This window comes from Mobula hypostoma, chromosome 16 (assembly GCF_963921235.1).
Source record: "Mobula hypostoma chromosome 16, sMobHyp1.1, whole genome shotgun sequence".
NCBI lineage: Eukaryota > Metazoa > Chordata > Chondrichthyes > Myliobatiformes > Myliobatidae > Mobula > Mobula hypostoma.
Genome location: NC_086112.1, coordinates 26,728,504 through 26,748,820, shown reverse-complemented (window position 1 = coordinate 26,748,820; position 20,317 = coordinate 26,728,504). Strand labels below are relative to the sequence as shown.

Genomic DNA, 20,317 nt, shown 5'->3' with positions numbered 1-20,317 from the left:
TTCTCTTCTAATGGGTGCCCCTGTTAATGGCTCTGTTTGTTACAACGGTAAACTCGTAGAGCTGGAAAGTAATAGCTTACTGTTCCACTGTACTTACAGGTTTAGAGACAGTGCACTGTAATAATTGAATAATAAAACACAATTGTACTGAGAACTGGCAGTAACATAAACTTTTGCTGCTTTAGGATGAATGTCACAATTTCATTAAATTGCTTCTGAAGAGAAATGATGACACATTATTCGTCTGCGGGACAAATGCTTTCAACCCATCATGCAGAAACTATAAGGTATGTTCCTTCATATGCCTTCCTGAGTATGAAGCTTCTCATTACTGTCCCGGGAGACAACATCAGACGATTGTAACTCATTCTGATTCAGTATCTGAATCTCATTGTAAAGTCAGTGGTATAATTCCTAATTTATTTTTCAATAGATTCTGTGTTGAGAAGTATTTTGATCATAGATAATATGGCAATTATATAGTTCCAAATTAAGTTGAATGCTTCTGCTGTCCAAGGTGTGCAGCCTGGCTTCATGTTGCATTTAAAAAGGACAATCCAATTTCAGCATGCCACGGTCTATTAGTGCCTTTTAATTCAGACTGCTTCTGATAAGCACAGAAGGACGCAATATTAAAACAATTCCATCCAGATCTTGAAATGATGGAATAGCAGAAACAAAGAGCTGTGAACAATAATGTAATCAGTCGAAACTGTCCTTGACTTTTGAGGGCCGCACAACATGAGAATATTAAACAGCAAATATTAGCAGCGTCAAAACTACATGGGGGACGTGTGATATTAATTGAGATGGGTCAAAGGTTGGACTTCTGTTTCAAGACGCGTGAAAGAGAAAAGTGGCCTTCTGAGAAACTTTGTAATAAACACACGACCTATCATTTCTCTAATTGCTGCTTGTAAACGTTGCTCTGCAGGTACAAGAAGTAGAAGCAACAAGGGCCACTGATAATGAACATCACATCGTATATTTGCCTGTGACCCTCACTTCTCATTTATAAACAAAACTCAAATAACAGATGTATTTTTGGGGACGCTAGGTAAATGTGTGAGGGAGAATGACATGGGTTTATGAAGGAGGATCAGGTAGAATATAAACAATAGAATGCATCTGTGAGGCATAGTGACCTGTTTATGAGCTGCAGACATTAAGCAAGAGGTGTAACAATTAGAATGACATATACTTGTAATATAAAGATGTTCCGTGGATATCTAATGCGCTGGGCTGTTAGGTTCCAAATGAGAATAATGCATCCAGGTCATCTTCAAGGAGCGGTGCCTCAGAAAGGCGGCATCCATTATCAAGAACCTTCACCACACAGGATGTGCTGTCTTCTCGTTGCTACCATCAGGAAGGAGGTACAGAAGCCTGAAGGCAAACACTCAATGATTCAGGAGCTGCTTTTTCCACTCTGCCATCCGATTTCTGACTGGATATTGAACCCATGAACACTACCTCATTACTTTTTTTGCACTACTTATTAAATTTAACTATTCTTATATGTATATATTTATTGTTAATCTACCATTTTCTTTTTCTCTCTATTATTATGTATTGTATTGTACTGCTGCCGCAAAGTTAACAAATTTCATGATATCTCCAGTGATATTAAACCTGGAAATGAAGCCCCAGTTTCAAATAGTAACTTACCCATATTTTCCATAGAGATTTGGAAAGTTAGGTGGAGACAAAGTCATCTATCCAATGTATTCCTTCTTTTCACATTCATTCACAAGAGATCTGGTGAAGCAACTGTCTTTTGTGATGATTCTGGGAAATTACCTGGGATGTCAGGGTTGAGATGGATGGTAAATAAGGGGATGAACAGGAGGCTTAGAACTTTGCAAGTGTGTGACTGCCCAGTCGAAGTTTAGTCATACCTATGATCTGCAACACTTATCTCCTGGCAACAGAACATAACAACATGCAGACTTGACATTGCTACGTTCTGTGGAGCTCAAACAGTACATTTAACTATAGAGATACATAGCAGAATTTTCTGGAGAGAAGCCCTGGTAATTCAATTACCATTGCTGATTACATCAGGAAAACAGACATCTGCAGTCAATGTCATCCCCATATCGAGAGAGCTGCAGACAGTCTTTTTAAGCTCATTGCTTTGGCAGCTGTTGAATTTTAATACCTGGAAGCAGCTCAAACAAGTGGTCTCTCCAGCTTGGCTTGAAATTTGTTTTCCCACTTTTGCGCATTATACTCGAACAGGTTTCTTGTTTCACAGTGGGATTGGTTTCACATTAATCGGAGTTACCTGATCTGGTGAAAGGAAAGTCAGTACAACAGCTCCTCAGATGAATCTTCTACAGTAACTAACCTGCTTCTGGTGACACCTATCTTGTTTCATCCCAGCTTTTACAATTCAATCTTTGCTGTACATTCAATGATGCAGATCAAAGTCTGGAAATTTGTTGCACTCTAGAAGAGTGCAAATCTTTAGTGTCAAAAATTTTTCGTAGAGATTTGCCACTGGGAGTAATACAAATATTTAATGCTTTGCCCATCTGCTCATCGGAATAAGGGATACTGATTACCACACCTGTTGATTTGCCATTCCACTGATAGAAATAGTCCAGACTCTGGCAATAGCTCATTGGCCAATAACGAACATTTACTAAATACTATTACGCTTATTTCTATTCTTTACCATTACTAATACCTTAGAAATGTCTCAGACTGGCCAGCAGTCTGAAATTGGATCTTTCTGGTCCTTTGTGATGTGTCTGTCTTCTCATTTAAGTGCAGCAAGGTATATATCCAATCCTAGAGGGCAGCCTCAAGGAGAAAAATGCCTTTTACATAATTTAAACTACAGAACTGTTGGAACACCTTGATGTTCTTTTAAGTTAATCTTGAGTTAACTGCTTTCATATTTAAATATCTCCAAATAAAAGAATGATGAATTTGGATTTTATGCAGCACTTCATGAAATCTTCAAATCGTTACGTAGTTGTTGAAGTAATTCTGACCTTGAATTTAGCAAACAATGTAAGCGAGGTGAAGCCTACAAACAATCAGAGAAACGACTGGTCTTTTAGAAGGTTGCTCAGAACATGGGGGAAAAATGTTACTAGTCTGCTGAGAATATTGGCATTGATTTTGAGTCAGATAAGTCTCTTGCTTAGTACCTTATCTAAAAGCTGGCTCTGATGATGAACAATCTCCATCAATACTGAACTAAAATATCAGCCTCTATTATATAAAATCATACAAATACTAATTTTGGAAATTTGAACTCAAATCAAAGAACCTGCGAGAAATTCTCAGCCGGGCAAGCAGCATCTGTGGATAAGGAAACAGGATTGAATTTTCAGGTTGAAGGATGCTAACTGACCTGCTCAGTACCTCCAGCATTTTCTCTTTATATTTTCAGCAAACATCTATAGTAGTATTATGAGCCCTGCTACTGAGGAAGGTTTAACACACATTAAAGATTTATTGCATTTCAGCTGCAAGAATAACTCTTCGCAAGAGTTATTAAGCAGCACACATAAAAAATGCTGGTGAACACAGCAGGCCAGGCAGCATCTCTAGGAAGAGGTACTGTCGACGTTTCGGGCCAAGACCCTTCATCAGGACTAACTGAAAGAAGAGCTAGTAAGAGATTTGAAAGTGGGAGGGGAGGGGGAGATCCGAAATGATAGGAGAAGATAGGAGAAGACAGGAAGGGGAGGGATGGAGCCAAGAGCTGGACAGTTGATTGGCAAAAGGGATATGAGAGGATTATGGGACGGGAGGACTAGAGAGAAAGAAAAGGGGGAGGGGGGAAGCCCAGAGGATGGGCAAGGAGTATAGTGAGAGGGACAGAGGGAGAAAAAGGGGAGAGAGAAAGAAAGAAATAATTAATAAATTAATAAATAAATAAGGGATGGGGTACAAAGGGGAGGTGGGGCATTAACGGAAGTTAGAGAAGTCAATGTTCATGCCATCAGGTTGGAGGCTACCCAGACAGAATATAAGATGTTATTCCACCAACCTGAGTGTGGCTTCATCTTGACAGTAGAGGAGGCTGTGGATAGACATACCAGAATGGGAATGGGACGGGGAATTAAAATGTGTGGCCACTAGGAGATCCTGCTTTCTCTGGCGGACAGAGCAGAGGTGTTCAGTGAAACGGTCTCCCAGCCTGCGTTGGGTCTCGCCAATATATAGAAGGCCGCATTGGCAGCACCGGACGCAGTATATCACCCCAGCCGACTCACAGGTGAAGTGTCACCTCACCTGGAAGGACTGTCTGGGGCCCTGAATGGTGGTGAGGGAGGAAGTGTAAGGGCATGTGTAGCACTTGTTCCACTTACAAGGATAAGTGCCAGGAGGGAGATCGGTGGGAAGGGATGGGGGGGAACGAATGGACAAGGGAGTCACGTAGGGAGCGATCCCTGTGGAAAGCAGAGGGGGGGGAGGGAAAGATGTGCTTAGTGGTGGGATCCTGTTGGAGGTGGCGGAAGTTACGGAGAATTATATGTTGGACCCGGAGGCTGGTGGGGTGGTAGGTGAGGACAAGGGGAACCCTATTCCTAGTGGGGTGGCGGGAGGATGGGGTGAGAGCAGACGTGCGTGAAATGGGGGAGATGCGTTTGAGAGCAGAGTTGATGGTGAAGGAAGGGAAGTCCCTTTCTTTAAAAAAGGAGGACATCTCCCTCGTCCTGGAATGAAAAGCCTCATCCTGAGAGCAGATGCGGCGGAGACGGAGGAATTGCGAGAAGGGGATGGCATTTTTGCAAGAGACCGGGTGGGAAGAGGAATAGTCCAGGTAACTGTGAGACTCTGTAGGCTTGTAGGATACATCAGTAGATAAGCTGTCTCCAGAGATAGAGACAGAAAGATCAAGAAAGGGGAGGAAGGTGTCAGAAATGGACCAGGTAAACTTGAGGGCAGGGTGAAAGTTGGAGGCAAAGTTAGAGCTCAGCATGCGTGCAGGAAGCAGCGCCAATGCAGTCGTCGATGAGGAAAAGTGGGGGACAGAGACCAGTATAGGCTTGGAGCATGGATTGTTCCACAAAGCCAACAAAAAGGCAGGTATAGCTGGGACCCATACAGGTGCCCATGGCTACACCTTTAGTTTGGAGGAAGTGGGAGGAGCCAAAGGAGAAATTATTAAGAGTAAGGACTAATTCCGCTAGACGGAGCAGAGTCCTGATGAAGGGTCTCGGCCCAAAGCGTCGATTGTACCTCTTCCTATAGATGCTGCCTGGCCTGCTGCGTTCACCAGCATTTTTTGTGTGTGTTGCTTGAAATTCCAGCATCTGCAGATTTCCTCGTGTTTGCGCAAGAGTTATTACTTCACACATTTTGAAGCTGAGATGGTCGTAGATGATCACCCTGATGAGTAAAATGCATTATGCAAAGCTAACAACAGCTTTGAACAATATTAGTGGCCTTTTGCTCAATAATTTGCACTTGAATTCTTCTTGCCTGTTTCAGTCAGACACCATGGAAGTCCTTGGAGATGATAACATCAGTGGAATGGCAAGGTGCCCATATGATCCAAAACATGCCAACGTTGCACTTTTTGCTGGTAAGAAACTTTCTAGACTCTGTTATGAACACTCAGTAAAAAGGTACTCATTTAACTTACCCTCTCATCAAATACAATCTCACACAAACAACACTCTGTGAAGCTATGTGGTTTGCCTATGTGGTTTGCCATACCATCATGTTGTAAGCAAATCAGTGCCTGACTAGAGGATATATAAGGGGAGTGGCAAATGATGGCTAACCTATCAATTGCTGAGAGGTTTAAGTTGGAATGCAGAATACTTTGAGCAATACAACAGTCATTTCATTGCCAGTAAACTTTCTCAATCCAATGATCTTTCCTCCTCTTCCCTTACCACCCCATCAAAGTTTAGATTATCCAATGTTTTACTGTTTATATCCTGTTCCCAACTAAGTTTCATTTACTGTTGTGGACCTAGAGTGATTTCCTTTCTCATTCTCTTGAACTATGTCCAGTTTACTCTAAGGGCACTGCGCATCAATCAGATCTGTGGCAGCTGGCAAGGGCTCCATTATGTCTGTCAGTAATAGGCAAAAAAACTTTACACATGATGGCTGGCGATTGTGAGTAAAGATCCTGAATTCACTAATAGCTAATCATTAGACCATAAGATTTGTGAGCTGATTTAGGCCATTTGGTCCATCAAGTCTGTTCATTGATTACTGTCATTCGAATTCCCGTTGCATGTTGGTGTTCTCATGGAATCCAGTAAGTAAGTCCAAACTTCTTATAAGTGTCAAGCAGATACACTCAGACATTTGCTCAGTGAATCTGCACCAACTTTGCTGTAGAGAAATGAGTGTAAAAGCTTCAGAAAAATTATATTTTTATTCAACCTCATATAACTTAGTGTTTCTAGCACTTCGAAGTATTTTAATTTTAAGGAACATTTTAAATGTATTTAATAATATGTTAAACCTGTAGTGGTCACTGAAACTTTTGAATGTGCTTATCAGAGACATTCATTGACCTGCCCCAACATTCTGTCTCTGAAACAGTGGCCTCCTGTTTTCCTCATTTCATTAATCGACAGAACTTTAAGTGCTCTGACTTTGAGTTCTCAAAAATTACTTCCCTAAATTCCATCAGCTCTTCATCCCCTACCCTTTAAATCCTTCCCAAATCCTGTCTCTCCAGCAGAACATGTGCCGACCCTTCCTAATGAATCTCTCCTGGCCCAAAGCCCATTTTCCATTTGCCCATCTGTGAAGCGCCTTTACAAATTATTTATATTCACAGTGCTATATAAAGGCAAGTTGTTTACTGACTTTTCTATCACAGTGGGGGCTTGCTGTAATTTATGTTAAAAATGCAACTACTAAGTAAGCTATTTGCTCAAAAATAATACCCCACAGCAACATTGAAAAATCTAGACCATGATTCAAGCAAGCTTTTTAATCCAGAAGGTTTTGAAGAATGGAAGTTATAAACAATGTAAAGTACTCTCACTTATAGGGAGGGAGAAGAGTGGGACAGGGACAGGGATGTTAATTTCAGACCAATATTTTGTTGGAAGAATGAAGATTTGATTTGGTTGCAATATCTGCTGGGAAAGCTGTATGCACCAACACTGTGTGTAATCAAGGGTACAGATGAAAGGGACAGGGCATTCAGGCAGACATATGGGTCTGGGTAGGAAATCTTACAGCAATACTTTGCTTGTCCAGACCTGGCCAGAATCCAAACTTCCACTATGAAATTTTAAGCAGATTTGCTGACAATGATAAATGTAGGTTTTTTTAAAATTATTTCTCTTGCTCTTGGAAATGGTTCTGAAGTTAAATGAATCACAGTGAAATTTGATCAGGTCTACTAATAAAGTATTTAGTTTAGGGCAGGAAAGGATTTGTTGACAAACTAGTGCACACCCAAATATATAAAAAAAATCAGGCTGCTTCTAAGATTAAAGCAAAACTGAAGAAAATATCCAAAACTGAATTAAAATTGTAATATTGCAATTATCTGTAGGAAATTTCAAACTTCTTACAGCATATTTCCCATCAAAGCTACATTGTCTGATAGTGTGTGTTTTTTTTTTGTTCTGTTTCTTCCAGAAGGTAAACTTTATTCAGCAACTGTAACTGACTTCCTTGCCATTGATGCAGTTATATATCGGAGCCTTGGGGAGAGTCCAACTCTGCGGACGGTAAAACACGACTCAAAATGGTTGAAAGGTGAGGAAACAGAAACGTTTGAATACTTTGTCAGGCAGCCAACCAATCACTATCTCTAATTATCAAAGATGTTGTGAATTTTATTTTCCTTGAAGAAAGGAGATATTTAATTTGAGTGAAGTCCAAGTGGTGATACACATTACTCATAAAGCATACGTCAGGGCATCTCAGAAACATTCCACAGACACCTTGTGGAATGTTCTTCATATCATTGTCTCGCAGCTTTGATATCACTGGACAACAAAGATTTTGTTTCCTGAATACTTTTGGATGTTTCATATGGAATTTGGGCTGCTGATCATGAAGATCACCATGAAATTTCCTTATAATGCACTTTTTTAAAAAATCACCAATATTTGTTATTTCAATTCATAATTCAAGTCAGAATAACTGATGCCAAGATTAAGGAAGATATTTTTGTTGGTCCACAAATCAAACAAGCCATCAATGACAGGCAATTTGAAGAACTTCTAGTGGGACCGGAGAAAATCACATGGAAGGCACTCAAGGATGTTGCTGAAAATTTTCTTGGCAACTACACAGCACCAAACTACATGCACCTGGTTGACAACATGCTTCAAGCATACAAAACTATGGAGTGCAACATGTCACTAAAGATTCATTTTCTGCATTCCCATCTAGACTTCATCCCTGTAAATCTTGGTGCTGTCAGTGGCAAGCAGGATGAAAGGTTTCACCAGGACATAGAAGTCATGGAGAAACGGTATCAGGGCAACTAGAATCCATCAATGCTGGACACTTAAGAGAGAAGCCTCAGACACTGAGTACAAACAAAAATTATCATCAAAACATTTTAGTTTAGTTGAACTATTGCAAAGTGTCAGCACTGTAATGCAATTAAACACATTATATTCAATAAAATATTTCTTGTTTCTCCAAATTCCTACATGATACAAGTAATCTGAAATTATATTTGTGCTCAGCTTCAAGCAGTCTATCATAAACAAAAAAAAGTTTCTGAGGAAGCAAGTTTCAAAAAAAAAATTGTTGCCCAGTGTATTTAAAATCCCTTCTCCTATATGAGATTACATGCAGATAGTGATGTTGCAATTATTCATTTTGCTTCATCTGATGCTAACTATCTTACTGAGAAAGCTGCATCGTACCACTGAAATCTAACTCTAGCCATTATCTTAAGTTGGACACCTGATACAGGGCACAAGTATTAAATGGGGATGTTTAATTTTCTTTCCACTTGCAATGTGTTGTAATATTCTACAATCTATGTATGCTCAAACTCAGTGTTTGAACTATTTGTAAACATGTGCTTCCTCATTTTGTTACAGAGCCTTACTTTGTCCAGGCTGTGGATTACAAAGATTATATCTATTTCTTCTTTCGAGAAATAGCTGTAGAGTACAACACCATGGGAAAGGTAGTGATCAGAATTTTCCTGAATATTATGGGGCTATCACCAGTAGAAGTTATGGATCGTTACTGCTCTAATCAGGAGTAAAATAGTCATGATATGTTGTTTGCTGTTTCTTTCTTTTTAACTAACATATCCAATATCAAGTGAATAAATAATTGCCAGGGCAGAATCTAAGAATAATAGGAGCAAATATATTCTGCAATGAAAGGACAGATACATAAAGCAACACACACAAAATAGTAGAGGAAGCAGCATCCATGGAAATGAATAAACATCAACCCTTTATTCATTTCCATAGATGCTGCCTGGCCTGCTGAGTTCCTCCATCATTTTGTGTGTGTGGTTCTGGATTACCAGCATCTGCAGAATCTCTTGTGTTTAGACTTCGATATATGCAAAGTTTGTGAAGAAGGAAGGATACCGATGGGCTGCACAGGACTAAACGCAATAGTTAAATGATTGGAGAGTTTGTGTGTGTGTGTGTGTTTGCAAAGTGATTCCACCAGCTAAAATTCAGAATTAGGCTAAGAAGGTCACTGAGATTATGTGATAATGATTTTTGTGTTTTGGTGTATTTGTTTGTCCAAGTCAATCCTACGCGCCTGGCAAGGCTTGAGGTGGCATGAACACAAACTGAAAGCTAAACAGTCCATATCAAATGAGTTTCCAACATTTAAAACAGAAAAATTACTGTTTATGGAACTCCAAAGGGATTTAAACATTTGTCCTAAAACATCAACCCCGCAGGCCCAAGAAAGGGGAGTTTTGTAAAATGTTTACAAAAGGTTCCTGACTAGAGTGAATCGTTTTCCTGTTGGTTCTCATAGAAAGCAAAGGTTGATTGATTTAGCTCGAGGATGTGCTTCCCTTGTATATAAACATGAAACTCAAAGAAACACTTCTGTAACATGATTATCCAGTAAATGAACAGATGGTAAAATGCAACTTCTACACTCATTAATTTTGTCCTGAGAAATGGTACTAAGCATTTCTAATGCATAAGGAACACATTGAGATGATATCATACTTACTTTACTGTTGTACTAATATCCTAATCTACACCAAGTATGAAAATATCATTAAATTCCCAATCAAAATTAACAGACTACAGGTGTACTATTTTCCCAGGGCAGAAATGGCTAATAGAAGGGGCTAATAGCCTTAAGGTGTGGGGAGGAAAGTACACAGGGAAATGACAGAGGTAGGTTTATTACAGAGAGAGCGGTAGATGTGAAGAACCCACTGACTAGGGTGGTGGTAGAGGCAGATACTTTAGGGACATTTAAGAGGCTCTTACATAGGCATGTGGAGAAAGAAAAATGGAGGGTATCTGGGGGAAGGAGTGATGGTTAGATCAGGGGTTCCCAACCTGGGGTCCACAGACATCTCGCTTAATGGTATTGGTCCATGGTATAAAAATGGTTGGGAACCCCTGGGTTAGATTGATCTTGCAGGCACAATGTTGATGGGCCTGTACTCTGATGCACTATTTTATATTTTCTATACTGCTTTGATTCTGTAGTGAGTATAATCCCAAAATGATAAAGGCTGCCAGCAACCTCCCAATCCAATTCCCCTGACCGTCTTCTGTCACTTTCCCTGAAGGTCAGGATTCCAGAGCAAGATTCTATAGATATTAGCAATAAGAAAAAAAGCAGCTTATGGAGAACAGGAAACAAACCCTTAAATTGGAGGGATTGGCAGCTGGCAGCCTAATATAACGCTAGAGATTTAACCTTATCCTTGTCGTTTCATTGCCCCTTCTATTGCTTATTTTTGTTGTTCACACAGTTTGTTTTCCTCCCCCTCCACACACACACATTGGGTGTTTGACAGTCTTCTTTTGTTTAATGGGTTTGACTGGGTTTTTCCAATTTGTGGCTGCTTGTAAGGAGGCAAATCTCAAGGTTGTATATAGTATACATGCTTCGACAATAAATATACTTTAAACTTTGAATGTTACCACACCAGAAAGTACCCAGACCCATCGGTCAGGATATCTCTATCTTCACCACTTTAGTAAATTTATAGAAGCTGAGGAATCCAAGTGTGTTTCCGCCCTCAGGAGATCCTGCGTTATGTCCCAGTTTGGTCATGATCAACTTTTGGGGTTAGAGAAGAACTTCACAGGCAATTTAGCCTGGAGTATTCAGTTCTTTTTTTTTAACGGCTATTGTCAGGCAACCACGTGACCTCGATGGGATAGAGTGTATACAAATTGTGATGTATATGCTATATCACTTGTATGGGACAATTTGGATATGACACAAGATTTATTGTTGTATCTGTGCTTTGCTGAAGACTGAGCTGTCAAGATCAATGTGCATTTAGTCATCAACTAATTCTGAATTTAATTCTGATGCTCAGAGAATTTCTCTTTACCTTCCAACAAACCTTCGGATCTGAAAAGAAGGATGTGATGTAAAGGAGTGAATCATTTATTCCCTTGAAGCTGTTCTGTCGTTCAGTTAATTCAAGCCTAATCTGTGACCTACTTCCATACATCCACTTTCATCCCATTATCGCTTAATAGCTTTGCTTAACACAAGTCGATTAATCATGGCATTAAATTCAACAATTGATGGAGCATCATTTGCCGTTTGCAGAAACAAGTTCCAAATGTCTATCAGCCCTTGTTAATGTCATTCCTAAAAGCCCAGGCTCTAATTTTTAGAACCTAGCCCAAGAATCTACATTCAGATTCAGATTTACTTATCACATGTACATTGAAACACACATTCATCGTTTGCATTAACAACCAATACACCTCGGGATGTGCTGGGAGCAGCCTGCAAATGTAGCCACTCCTTCCAGTGCCTTGACTGTGTACCCACAATGCTTAGAAAGCAACAAAACGGAATGCTACAAGCCGCAAAACAGTAACGAACAAACCTGTTTCCTCCTTCCCACCCACCCAGCCACACACATGGATTGTCCTCCAACTCCAGTGCAGGCTTCCAATCTCCAGGCCTTGGATGCCGACTTCCTGATTTCCCATCGACCTTGGAGCTCTGTCCTTTGGTATATCCCAGACTATCCAATGGCAGGATCCTGAATTCTAGGCGCACGACTCACTGGCCCTTGTGCCTCCTGCTCACACAGACATCCGACCCTGGGGACCTGTGACAGGCCTTCAGACGCGCGTAGATGCTGCACAATCACATCGCAGGCCTTTGAGCACAGAGCATTTTAAGCAACCCTATCAATTACCCTTAATTATCCTTCAAACATTGAGCAAACCACCTCAGGACCTTCTAAACAGCAGGGAATGCAACTTTCAAGTTGTGAAATCCATACTGAGACTCATAATTCATACCCTTTGGAATCTGGTTTTCATTTTAAAAATGGGCATTTTCAGAACGTCATTTTCATTTACAAAAGCCAGGTGTGCATGTAGTACAGACTTCCCATGACCTCTTCCCCTAATTTTCTTTTGAAATATTGGATTGTCTCCACCATCTCTGATAATAAATGGTCAACAGCACTGATCCTGTGAGCTTTCCAACAGCTCAACACAAACTGAATGAGGGAGGGAAAATGTTGATCTCCAGCTAAATCTACTCTAGTACACTGTGCTACGATATCATTCCTGGGGGAATGGATTTAAAATTCCCAGTTTCTGATGAATCACAATACCACTTTACATTAACTGTTGCCTTTCACTATGAATGGCATTAATCTTGATTTCAATCTCCTGCCAGGTTCAACAGATTCCGAATAATTTATTTCTCTTTGTAACATGCACTCAGTAGCCACTTTATTAGGTACTTTCTCGACCTAATAGAGTGGCCACTGAGTGTATCTTCGACATCTTCTGCTGCTGTAGTTTGACGTGTTGTGGTTTGTGAGATGCTCTTCTGCACACCACTGTTGCACATGTGGTTATTTGAGATACTGTCACCTTCCTGTCAGATTGAACCATTCTTTTCTGACCTCTCTCATTAGCAAGGAGTTTGCACCCACAGAACTGCTGTTCATAGAAACATAGAAATCGACAGCACATTACAGGTCCTTTGGCCCACAACGTTGTGCCGACCCTGTACCCGACTCTAGAAACTGCCTAGAATTTCCCTACTGCATAGCCCTCTATTTTTCTGAGCTCCATGTACCTATCTAAGAGTCTCCGAAAAGTCCCTATTGTATCTGCCTCTACCCACCTTTGCTGGCAGTGCATTCCACACACCCACCACTCTGTGTGGGAAAAGCTTACCTCTGACATTCCCCTTGTATCTCTTCAAAGCACCAGCTCACTACTAGATTTTTTTTGTTTCTCGCACCATTGTTTGTAAACTCTAGAGACTGCTGTGTGAGAAAATCTCAGGCAATCAGCAGTTTCTCAGATACTCAAACCACCCCATCTGGTACCAACAATCATTCCATGGTTAGTCACTTAGATCATATTCCCTCCCTGTCCCCCGCCCCATTCTGCTAATTGGTCTGAACAACAACTGAAACTCTTCACCATGTCGGCATGCTTTTTATGCACTGAATTGCTGGCACATGATTAGCTGATTAGGTATTTGCATTAATGAGCAGGTCTACAGATGTAAATGATAAAGTAGCCACTGAGTGTAGGTTAACTAATCAAGTTTCTGAAATGTGAAGGAACAATCAACTTATTCCGTCGTCCATGTCAGAAGAATCAAAGTAGGAGAAGGGACCTCACACAAATAAGTGTATTAGCTTAAAAACACAGACAAAACGCCCATACTTCTTGTCTACGTGTCCTTTAGATGATATTAACAGAAGTTGTTAATTCAATTTGCAAAGCTCCTCAGAGACTGATCTTGCACAATGTAATCTTTAACTAGGCATATCCAAGTACTTACTTGCCGCACCACTGGAGACTTCATTCCATTTGGATAACTTTATTTCAGTATGGCCTTTAGCTTAAGATTAGAGGTCTATGTAGCGAAATTATAAAGTGATTGCTTGAGAGCTGAAGGGAATATCAAAAGGCTTACTTTGATATTTTCAGGTTCTTTTCCCACGAGTTGCACGAGTCTGTAAAAATGATATGGGAGGTTCTCAACGAGTATTGGAGAAGCAATGGACATCCTTTGTGAAGGCTCGACTCAATTGTTCTGTACCTGGGGATTCACATTTTTACTTCAATATCCTACAGTCAGTGACAGATGTCGTACGTATTAATGGCCGTGATGTCATTCTAGCAACATTTTCTACACCTTACAACAGGTAAACGTATTAGGCAGCACTTGAGATGCAGAACTAAAACTTTAAAATGAAATGTCTAAGGCACACAGTTTGTTCAAACTACCAATGCAGAAAGATGTTTAAATTAACTGGAGGTCAAATGTAATTTTCCCAAGGTTCCTTAATTATATTTCCAGAATGAACATGATTATTTGCTTTTTTTTTCCCCTTTTAAGAAGCTGTTATTTTAAATTGGGTGCACTTGCATATTCACTCTGAAAATGACTGATGTTTCTGAACCTGCTAATGTCATTGCATCTCTGAGGTTGTTTTGTTGCTTGATCTAGCTTCTGCAATGACAAGGACAGAATCTCAATTTGAGCAAGTCTAGAAATGTAATATTTGGTTGTTGTTTTTGCTCATAGAACTGGCAGTAGTTCGTGCTTCCTGTTACCTTAATTATCATCATTTGCTACCTAGAGCAAAAATGAATTAAGTGCTCAGGACAAGTAAAGCCTAAAATATTGTGTGTAATAGCACAATTCTCCAGTGTCATCTGCAAGTGGCTGTGTCCGTGAAGAAGTTAGGGAAGGGAGTCAGGTGTATAGGCATTGAGCTTAGTTAGGGTGGTGGGAAAAAACACCCTGAAACTCTGTGAAAACTCCTACTAGGTTGTTAGTAGGAGACTGGGAAGCGAATTTTGAAGAATGTGTAAAAGGATTAATTTGCTACATGGGTTTAAAATGAACTCTGCCTTTCTGCTAAATGTCACAATGCAGCATCCCAGGCTCAGCCGTCTGTGCATATGATATGGAGGATGTTGCCACTGTTTTTACTGGTCGGTTCAAAGAACAGAAGAACTCTGATTCCACCTGGACGCCTGTCCCTGAAGAACGAGTTCCTAAGCCAAGGTATGCCAGCTCTCTCTAAGATGTATTTAATAAGAAAAACCTTTAAAACATCCAAATGTTCAAACAGTACAAAATCCTTTCATTTTGTTGAAGTTTGGCTCACTGTGGCAAGATTGTTCTTCAAAGTAATTTTTAAGGGCTTTCCAGCATTACACAGAGCACTGATTCCATTTACATCCTATTAGATTGCTGTAAGTGCATAACCATGTCTTTTCTTCCTTTATTTTATCCACACACAAGAAAAAATGAGTTTTCAAAGAGGTAACATTTCACTGACTCTTGAAGCAATAGTAATTTAAAATCAATATAAAAAATGTTGTTACTTCTATTTAGCTCTTCTGACTTTGTATTATATAAGATAAGCCAAAATGCAGGATCAGTGTCTATTGATGATACTGCTTCATACATTGTTAGTGTTGCTCTGGGCCAGAAACTGCCTCGTCCTATTTGTATTCTTGCTTGAAATGTGACTCCTGGCTGTGGTGTACTATCGAGATAAGCTATGTTTTAGTGATATTGGCTGGGGATAAGTATTAGCTGAGGCACCTCTGAATTAATCTGAGGGGAGAAAAGTAATCTTTAAGCATCCCTAACCAATATTTTGAAAGTTTTATTAGAATTTTGCTGTACAAAATGCCATAACCAATATATCAGAAATATTGCAATACATAAGTGCATTCACATGGTAATTAGGTTGTAAAAATAAACTGTGAGTGATATATATGCCAATGCTCAATGTACTTGTTTGAGATTCTTTTCCCTGCTGTTTTAGCAGAGGTGTTGAGCTATTTAATTTAAAACAGGTTGGAGCTTTCTGGTGAATAGCAAAGAAAAGGACTGAAACAATTGCAGTAACTGGGCACTTCTCCCATTGCATCTGGCAAGCAATAATTTTCTTTGATTCATATTTAGAATAGTCCAGTTGATTTACCAATTAATAGTGGCAAAAGAGATATTAAAGAAGGGGAAAAATAGTACTTATTTAGGCACGCTTTTGGAGACTTATTTATTGAAAGCAGTGTGGGCATGCTGTGTTGGTGCCAGAAAGTGCACAGAATTATGATGAGGTTTTATTTGATGGGGTAAACTGCTTCATTGAATTTTTAGTCTTTGTTAGTCCTGTGGCAGCTTGAGTTAATATCAGGACAACATTCTGTGATGTGCTGCTTTGTAAGTCAAATTTAACTTTAAAACAATATGAATTTTAGCCACCTTTTCTCCCCTCTCACATCCCACAAACTGATTCAATAGCTATTTTGTTTCACTAATCATTCAGTTCTAACCAGAAAACCTAATCAAGCGACAGTAATTTCTGAACTTTCAGGATTTATGTTTCAATGATTTACTGTGCATTTTCTGTTACCTCTCTAACAAAGACTCCTGCCCCCTGATACTGTAAAACCCTTGCTACCATGAATGGCTAGAGAAAACCTAACTCCCACCCAGGTCATTCTAAAAATAGTCTGGCAAGTGAGCTGCCAATTCATACGCCATGCTTTGTTCTTTGTTGCGACCAAAACTTTGTACTTTCTCTTGACACTAAATGCAGTGATATTACTAATAATCTATTACTCTTCATTTTGGGTAATTATTTGGGAATGAGGAGTTAACTGCAAACATCACATAGTTACAGGATCTAAACACCTATAAATCTAGAAAGCTTCAAAGATTCAAAAGTGGCTTCAGTCTGGCCTTGTGCAGCAATTGCAAACTGGCCGTTGGTCAGTTTAACTACAGGATGTGCGATGTATATAGCTCAAATTTCATAAAAGGCTATTTGCATTTTAGGTAGCTGGCTTGGATTATTGAGATCCTCATTCACATAGGAGTAAGCTAGGCTGATCTCCAGTCTACAAAACGTGCACTTTGCTGAGGGTTCTGAGGTAGGCTGGCAAGTGCCCTGTGAAACATATTATGCATAGATGACATGGAGTTTGGAAGTCTTATGATCACTCATGAGGTAATTGTTGCCTAGAGATGCTTTCAATTGTACAGTCACCAAGAATGAATTCAGTGAGCATTTCATTGGAATCCAATTATTGTAGAATAATCTTCAAATACCACTGAAAATTACATTGTCCAGCAGAAATACAGCCATAGTTTTACTGACAAAATACACTATTTTCTTCGTCTCATCCTTGAATGCCACTGTAACCTTTACTGGCTGCTTTCTTCTTTGACAATCCCATCTTTGTTCTCGTACACAGGCCAGGTAGTTGTGCAGGTTCTCTATCACTGGAAAAATATGGCACCTCCAATGGATTTCCAGATGACACCCTCAACTTCATTAAAACACACCCTCTCCTGGACGAAGCTGTACCCTCGATTTACAATAGGCCGTGGTTTTTGAGGACAATGGTCAGGTTCGTATTCTATTTGGTCTTAATTTAACCAATGCTAATCCTTTCTCACTGTCCGTGCTGGCAATGTTTCCAATGAAAAGAGAAACAGGCTTTATTGCTGACAGACTGCATAAAAAGAAATTCATCCTATTGGTAAAAGAAATTAAGACTATAGAGCATGCAGGGTTTGCCGGAGGACAAACTGCAAACGTTTGTAGTTGTGATTGTAAAAGGTAGCAGAAATGCAGAATTGATGCTTTGCATTGTTATTAACAAATCTGAACTTGATATATTTTTATTAACCAAAGGCATTCAGGAATATGGTGAAAAGGACCATCAGATATGATCTCAGTGAATGGCTAAACAGCCCTGTCAGGGCTGCCATCTAGGCTGCCTGGGCCTACACTGAGCGAGTTTTCCCAATATTATTTAACCTAATGCTCAATATAGGCCAGGATCAAAAACCTGGTTATATGAAATAGAATTGTTCCCTACAGGGATTTCCATTAGTTAAATTCAATGGCAGTTAGCAAAGATATTTTCTAAATGGTTTGCAGCGTGTTAAGTAAACAGATTTGTTGAGGATTATGGTGATGCCATGCAATTGAAAAGAAGGAACATCTTCAAAGATGGTATAACAACAGATGTTGCCTGACTGACAATCAAGGATACTAAATGCTGAAGCGGTTTCTGTGAGAAAAAAGACAGTACTGTGAATGAGCCCATTGGCGACGTTTAACTTTTCTATCTCTTTTTGCATTCTAATTGATATTCTGTACACTTTTGACATTTTCACGCAATTTCTTTTAAGAAAAGATTTTTGCTGCTCTGGCTTTTATATTAGTTTTAGTTGGCTTGTATGAGCTCCTGTTCATTGTAGCAGTGTAGTTGCTGGGGAAATATTTATTTAGTGCGTGACTTTCTCTAGCGTCTGGTTGAAGGCAGCACAGCTGGTAAGAGTTTAAACAGTGACTGCACTGTTATGTCCATATATAGTGAAAGATCAGTTCTTTAAAAATCATATTTCATGAGCTGAACAATGCAGCCCTTGGTACAGATATATTTAGAATTTCAGTCCAGTTGATCTGCCAGTGTAGGTGAACAAAAGGGAGCTTGTCTATTTCTTGAAGCAGTCAGCATATTACTGTTAAATGGGAACCAACTCTGGTTAAAGAACCCACACAAGCCAAAGCTCTCTGTTATATTGTGAAGGAACTTGTTGCATTTTGATTTCACCACACTTAGAGATTGTTGCCCTTCTTTCAGCGTATTCTGGGTCAGGCATCATCTATTTTGTTAAAATAAAAGACTGATTATTTTGTTTGAGATGATACTGAAATACACTTTAAAATATATTCCTGTTAATGTTTTAGAATTCAGCATGGTTTTGCTGTATGACTGAATTTTAATACAAATTACATGTAACCTGTTTAGCACACACAAGATGCTGGAGAAACTCAGCAGGTCAGTCAGCATCTATGGAGATGGGATAAATAGTTGACATTTTAGGCTGAGACCCTTCATCAGGACTGACACAAAGAAGCTGACTCTCTTCCTTTCCATAGATGCTACCTGACCTGTTGATTTCCTCCAGCATTTTGTGTGTGTTGCTTTGGATTTACAGCATCTGCAGAATCTCTTGTGTTTATGAAGCCTGTTGATTTTTTTTGAATAGGTATCGTTTGACTAAAATTGCAGTGGACATTGCTGCTGGTCCATACCAAAATTACACTGTGGTGTTTTTAGGGTCAGAGAAAGGAATCATCTTAAAGTTTCTGGCCAAAGCAAACACGGGCTCCATCAATGACAGCATCTTCCTGGAGGAAATTAATATCTACAATGCCGAAAAGTAGGTACACTATCTGTTCATATTTGTGGGTTAAGCCAGAAGAAACTCATTATTTCATTTCAATAACCCTCACAGATCAAAAAGCAGTGCATTAAAACAAAGCCAGCACATCAGTCATGCTACACTCATGCTCTGCACAACTGGAAAGGGTGAATTTTTGCATAATGTCTGGAGATGGACAGAGATAGATACATGTTTGAAAGGTCAAAGAATTGAGCATTGCGGTGAACTGACAAAAGTAAAGCACAGATCATCCAAAAACACATAGATGGCCGGACAGGCTCCAAACCTGGGTTCTTCTGCTTTTGCTGTAATTCCCAATGATCCCCATTTTACACAGACTAGAAAGCATGAATAAATAGCAATGCACAGAAAATACTGGAGCAACTCAGCGGGTCAGGCAGCATCAGTGGAGGGAAATAAACAGCTTATGTTTTGGGCCGAGCCACTTCATCGGGACAGGAAATGAAGGGGGCAGAAGCCGGAATAAGATGGTTGGGGAAGGGAGGGGAAGGATTACAAGCAGGCAGGTGAGAGGTGAGACTGGGTGAGGGGGAGGTAGGATAAAGGTAGGAGAAGCTGTGAGGTGATAGGTGGAAGAGGTAAAGGTCTGAAGAAGAAAGAATCTGATAGAAGAGGGCTGTGGACCATGGGAGAAAGGGAAGGAGGAGGGGCATCAGAGGGAGATGATGGACAGGTTGAAGGGAAGAGATGTGGTAAGAGGGGAACCAGAATGTCCAATGGGAAAAGAGAAATGGAGCAGGGGGAAAGAGATTACCGGAAGTTGGAGAGATTGATTTTCATGCCATCAGGATGGATGATACTCTGAGAGAATATGAGGTTTTGGTTCTCCATCTTGAATGTGGCCTCATCATGGCAATAGAGCCATAGTGAGCCATGTTGGTGTAGCAGTTAGTGTGACACTATTACAGCTGGGGGTGTTGCAGTTCGGAGTTCAATT

General features: G+C 39.9%; 1 protein-coding gene across 11 annotated transcripts in view; it reads left to right on the top strand.

The window, feature by feature from the left end:
• sema6a (sema domain, transmembrane domain (TM), and cytoplasmic domain, (semaphorin) 6A) overlaps window positions 1-20,317 on the top strand; it is a 166,713-nt gene that overhangs the window by 116,786 nt on the left and 29,610 nt on the right. For all 11 annotated transcript variants that reach the window (XM_063068684.1, XM_063068687.1, XM_063068690.1 and 8 more), the window contains exons 6-13: window positions 186-287; window positions 5,458-5,551; window positions 7,588-7,707; window positions 9,015-9,103; window positions 14,079-14,296; window positions 15,034-15,165; window positions 17,373-17,528; window positions 19,183-19,356. In XM_063068684.1, coding sequence (XP_062924754.1) covers window positions 186-287; window positions 5,458-5,551; window positions 7,588-7,707; window positions 9,015-9,103; window positions 14,079-14,296; window positions 15,034-15,165; window positions 17,373-17,528; window positions 19,183-19,356 — 1,085 coding nt within the window. The remainder of the gene's footprint in view (window positions 1-185; window positions 288-5,457; window positions 5,552-7,587; window positions 7,708-9,014; window positions 9,104-14,078; window positions 14,297-15,033; window positions 15,166-17,372; window positions 17,529-19,182; window positions 19,357-20,317) is intronic.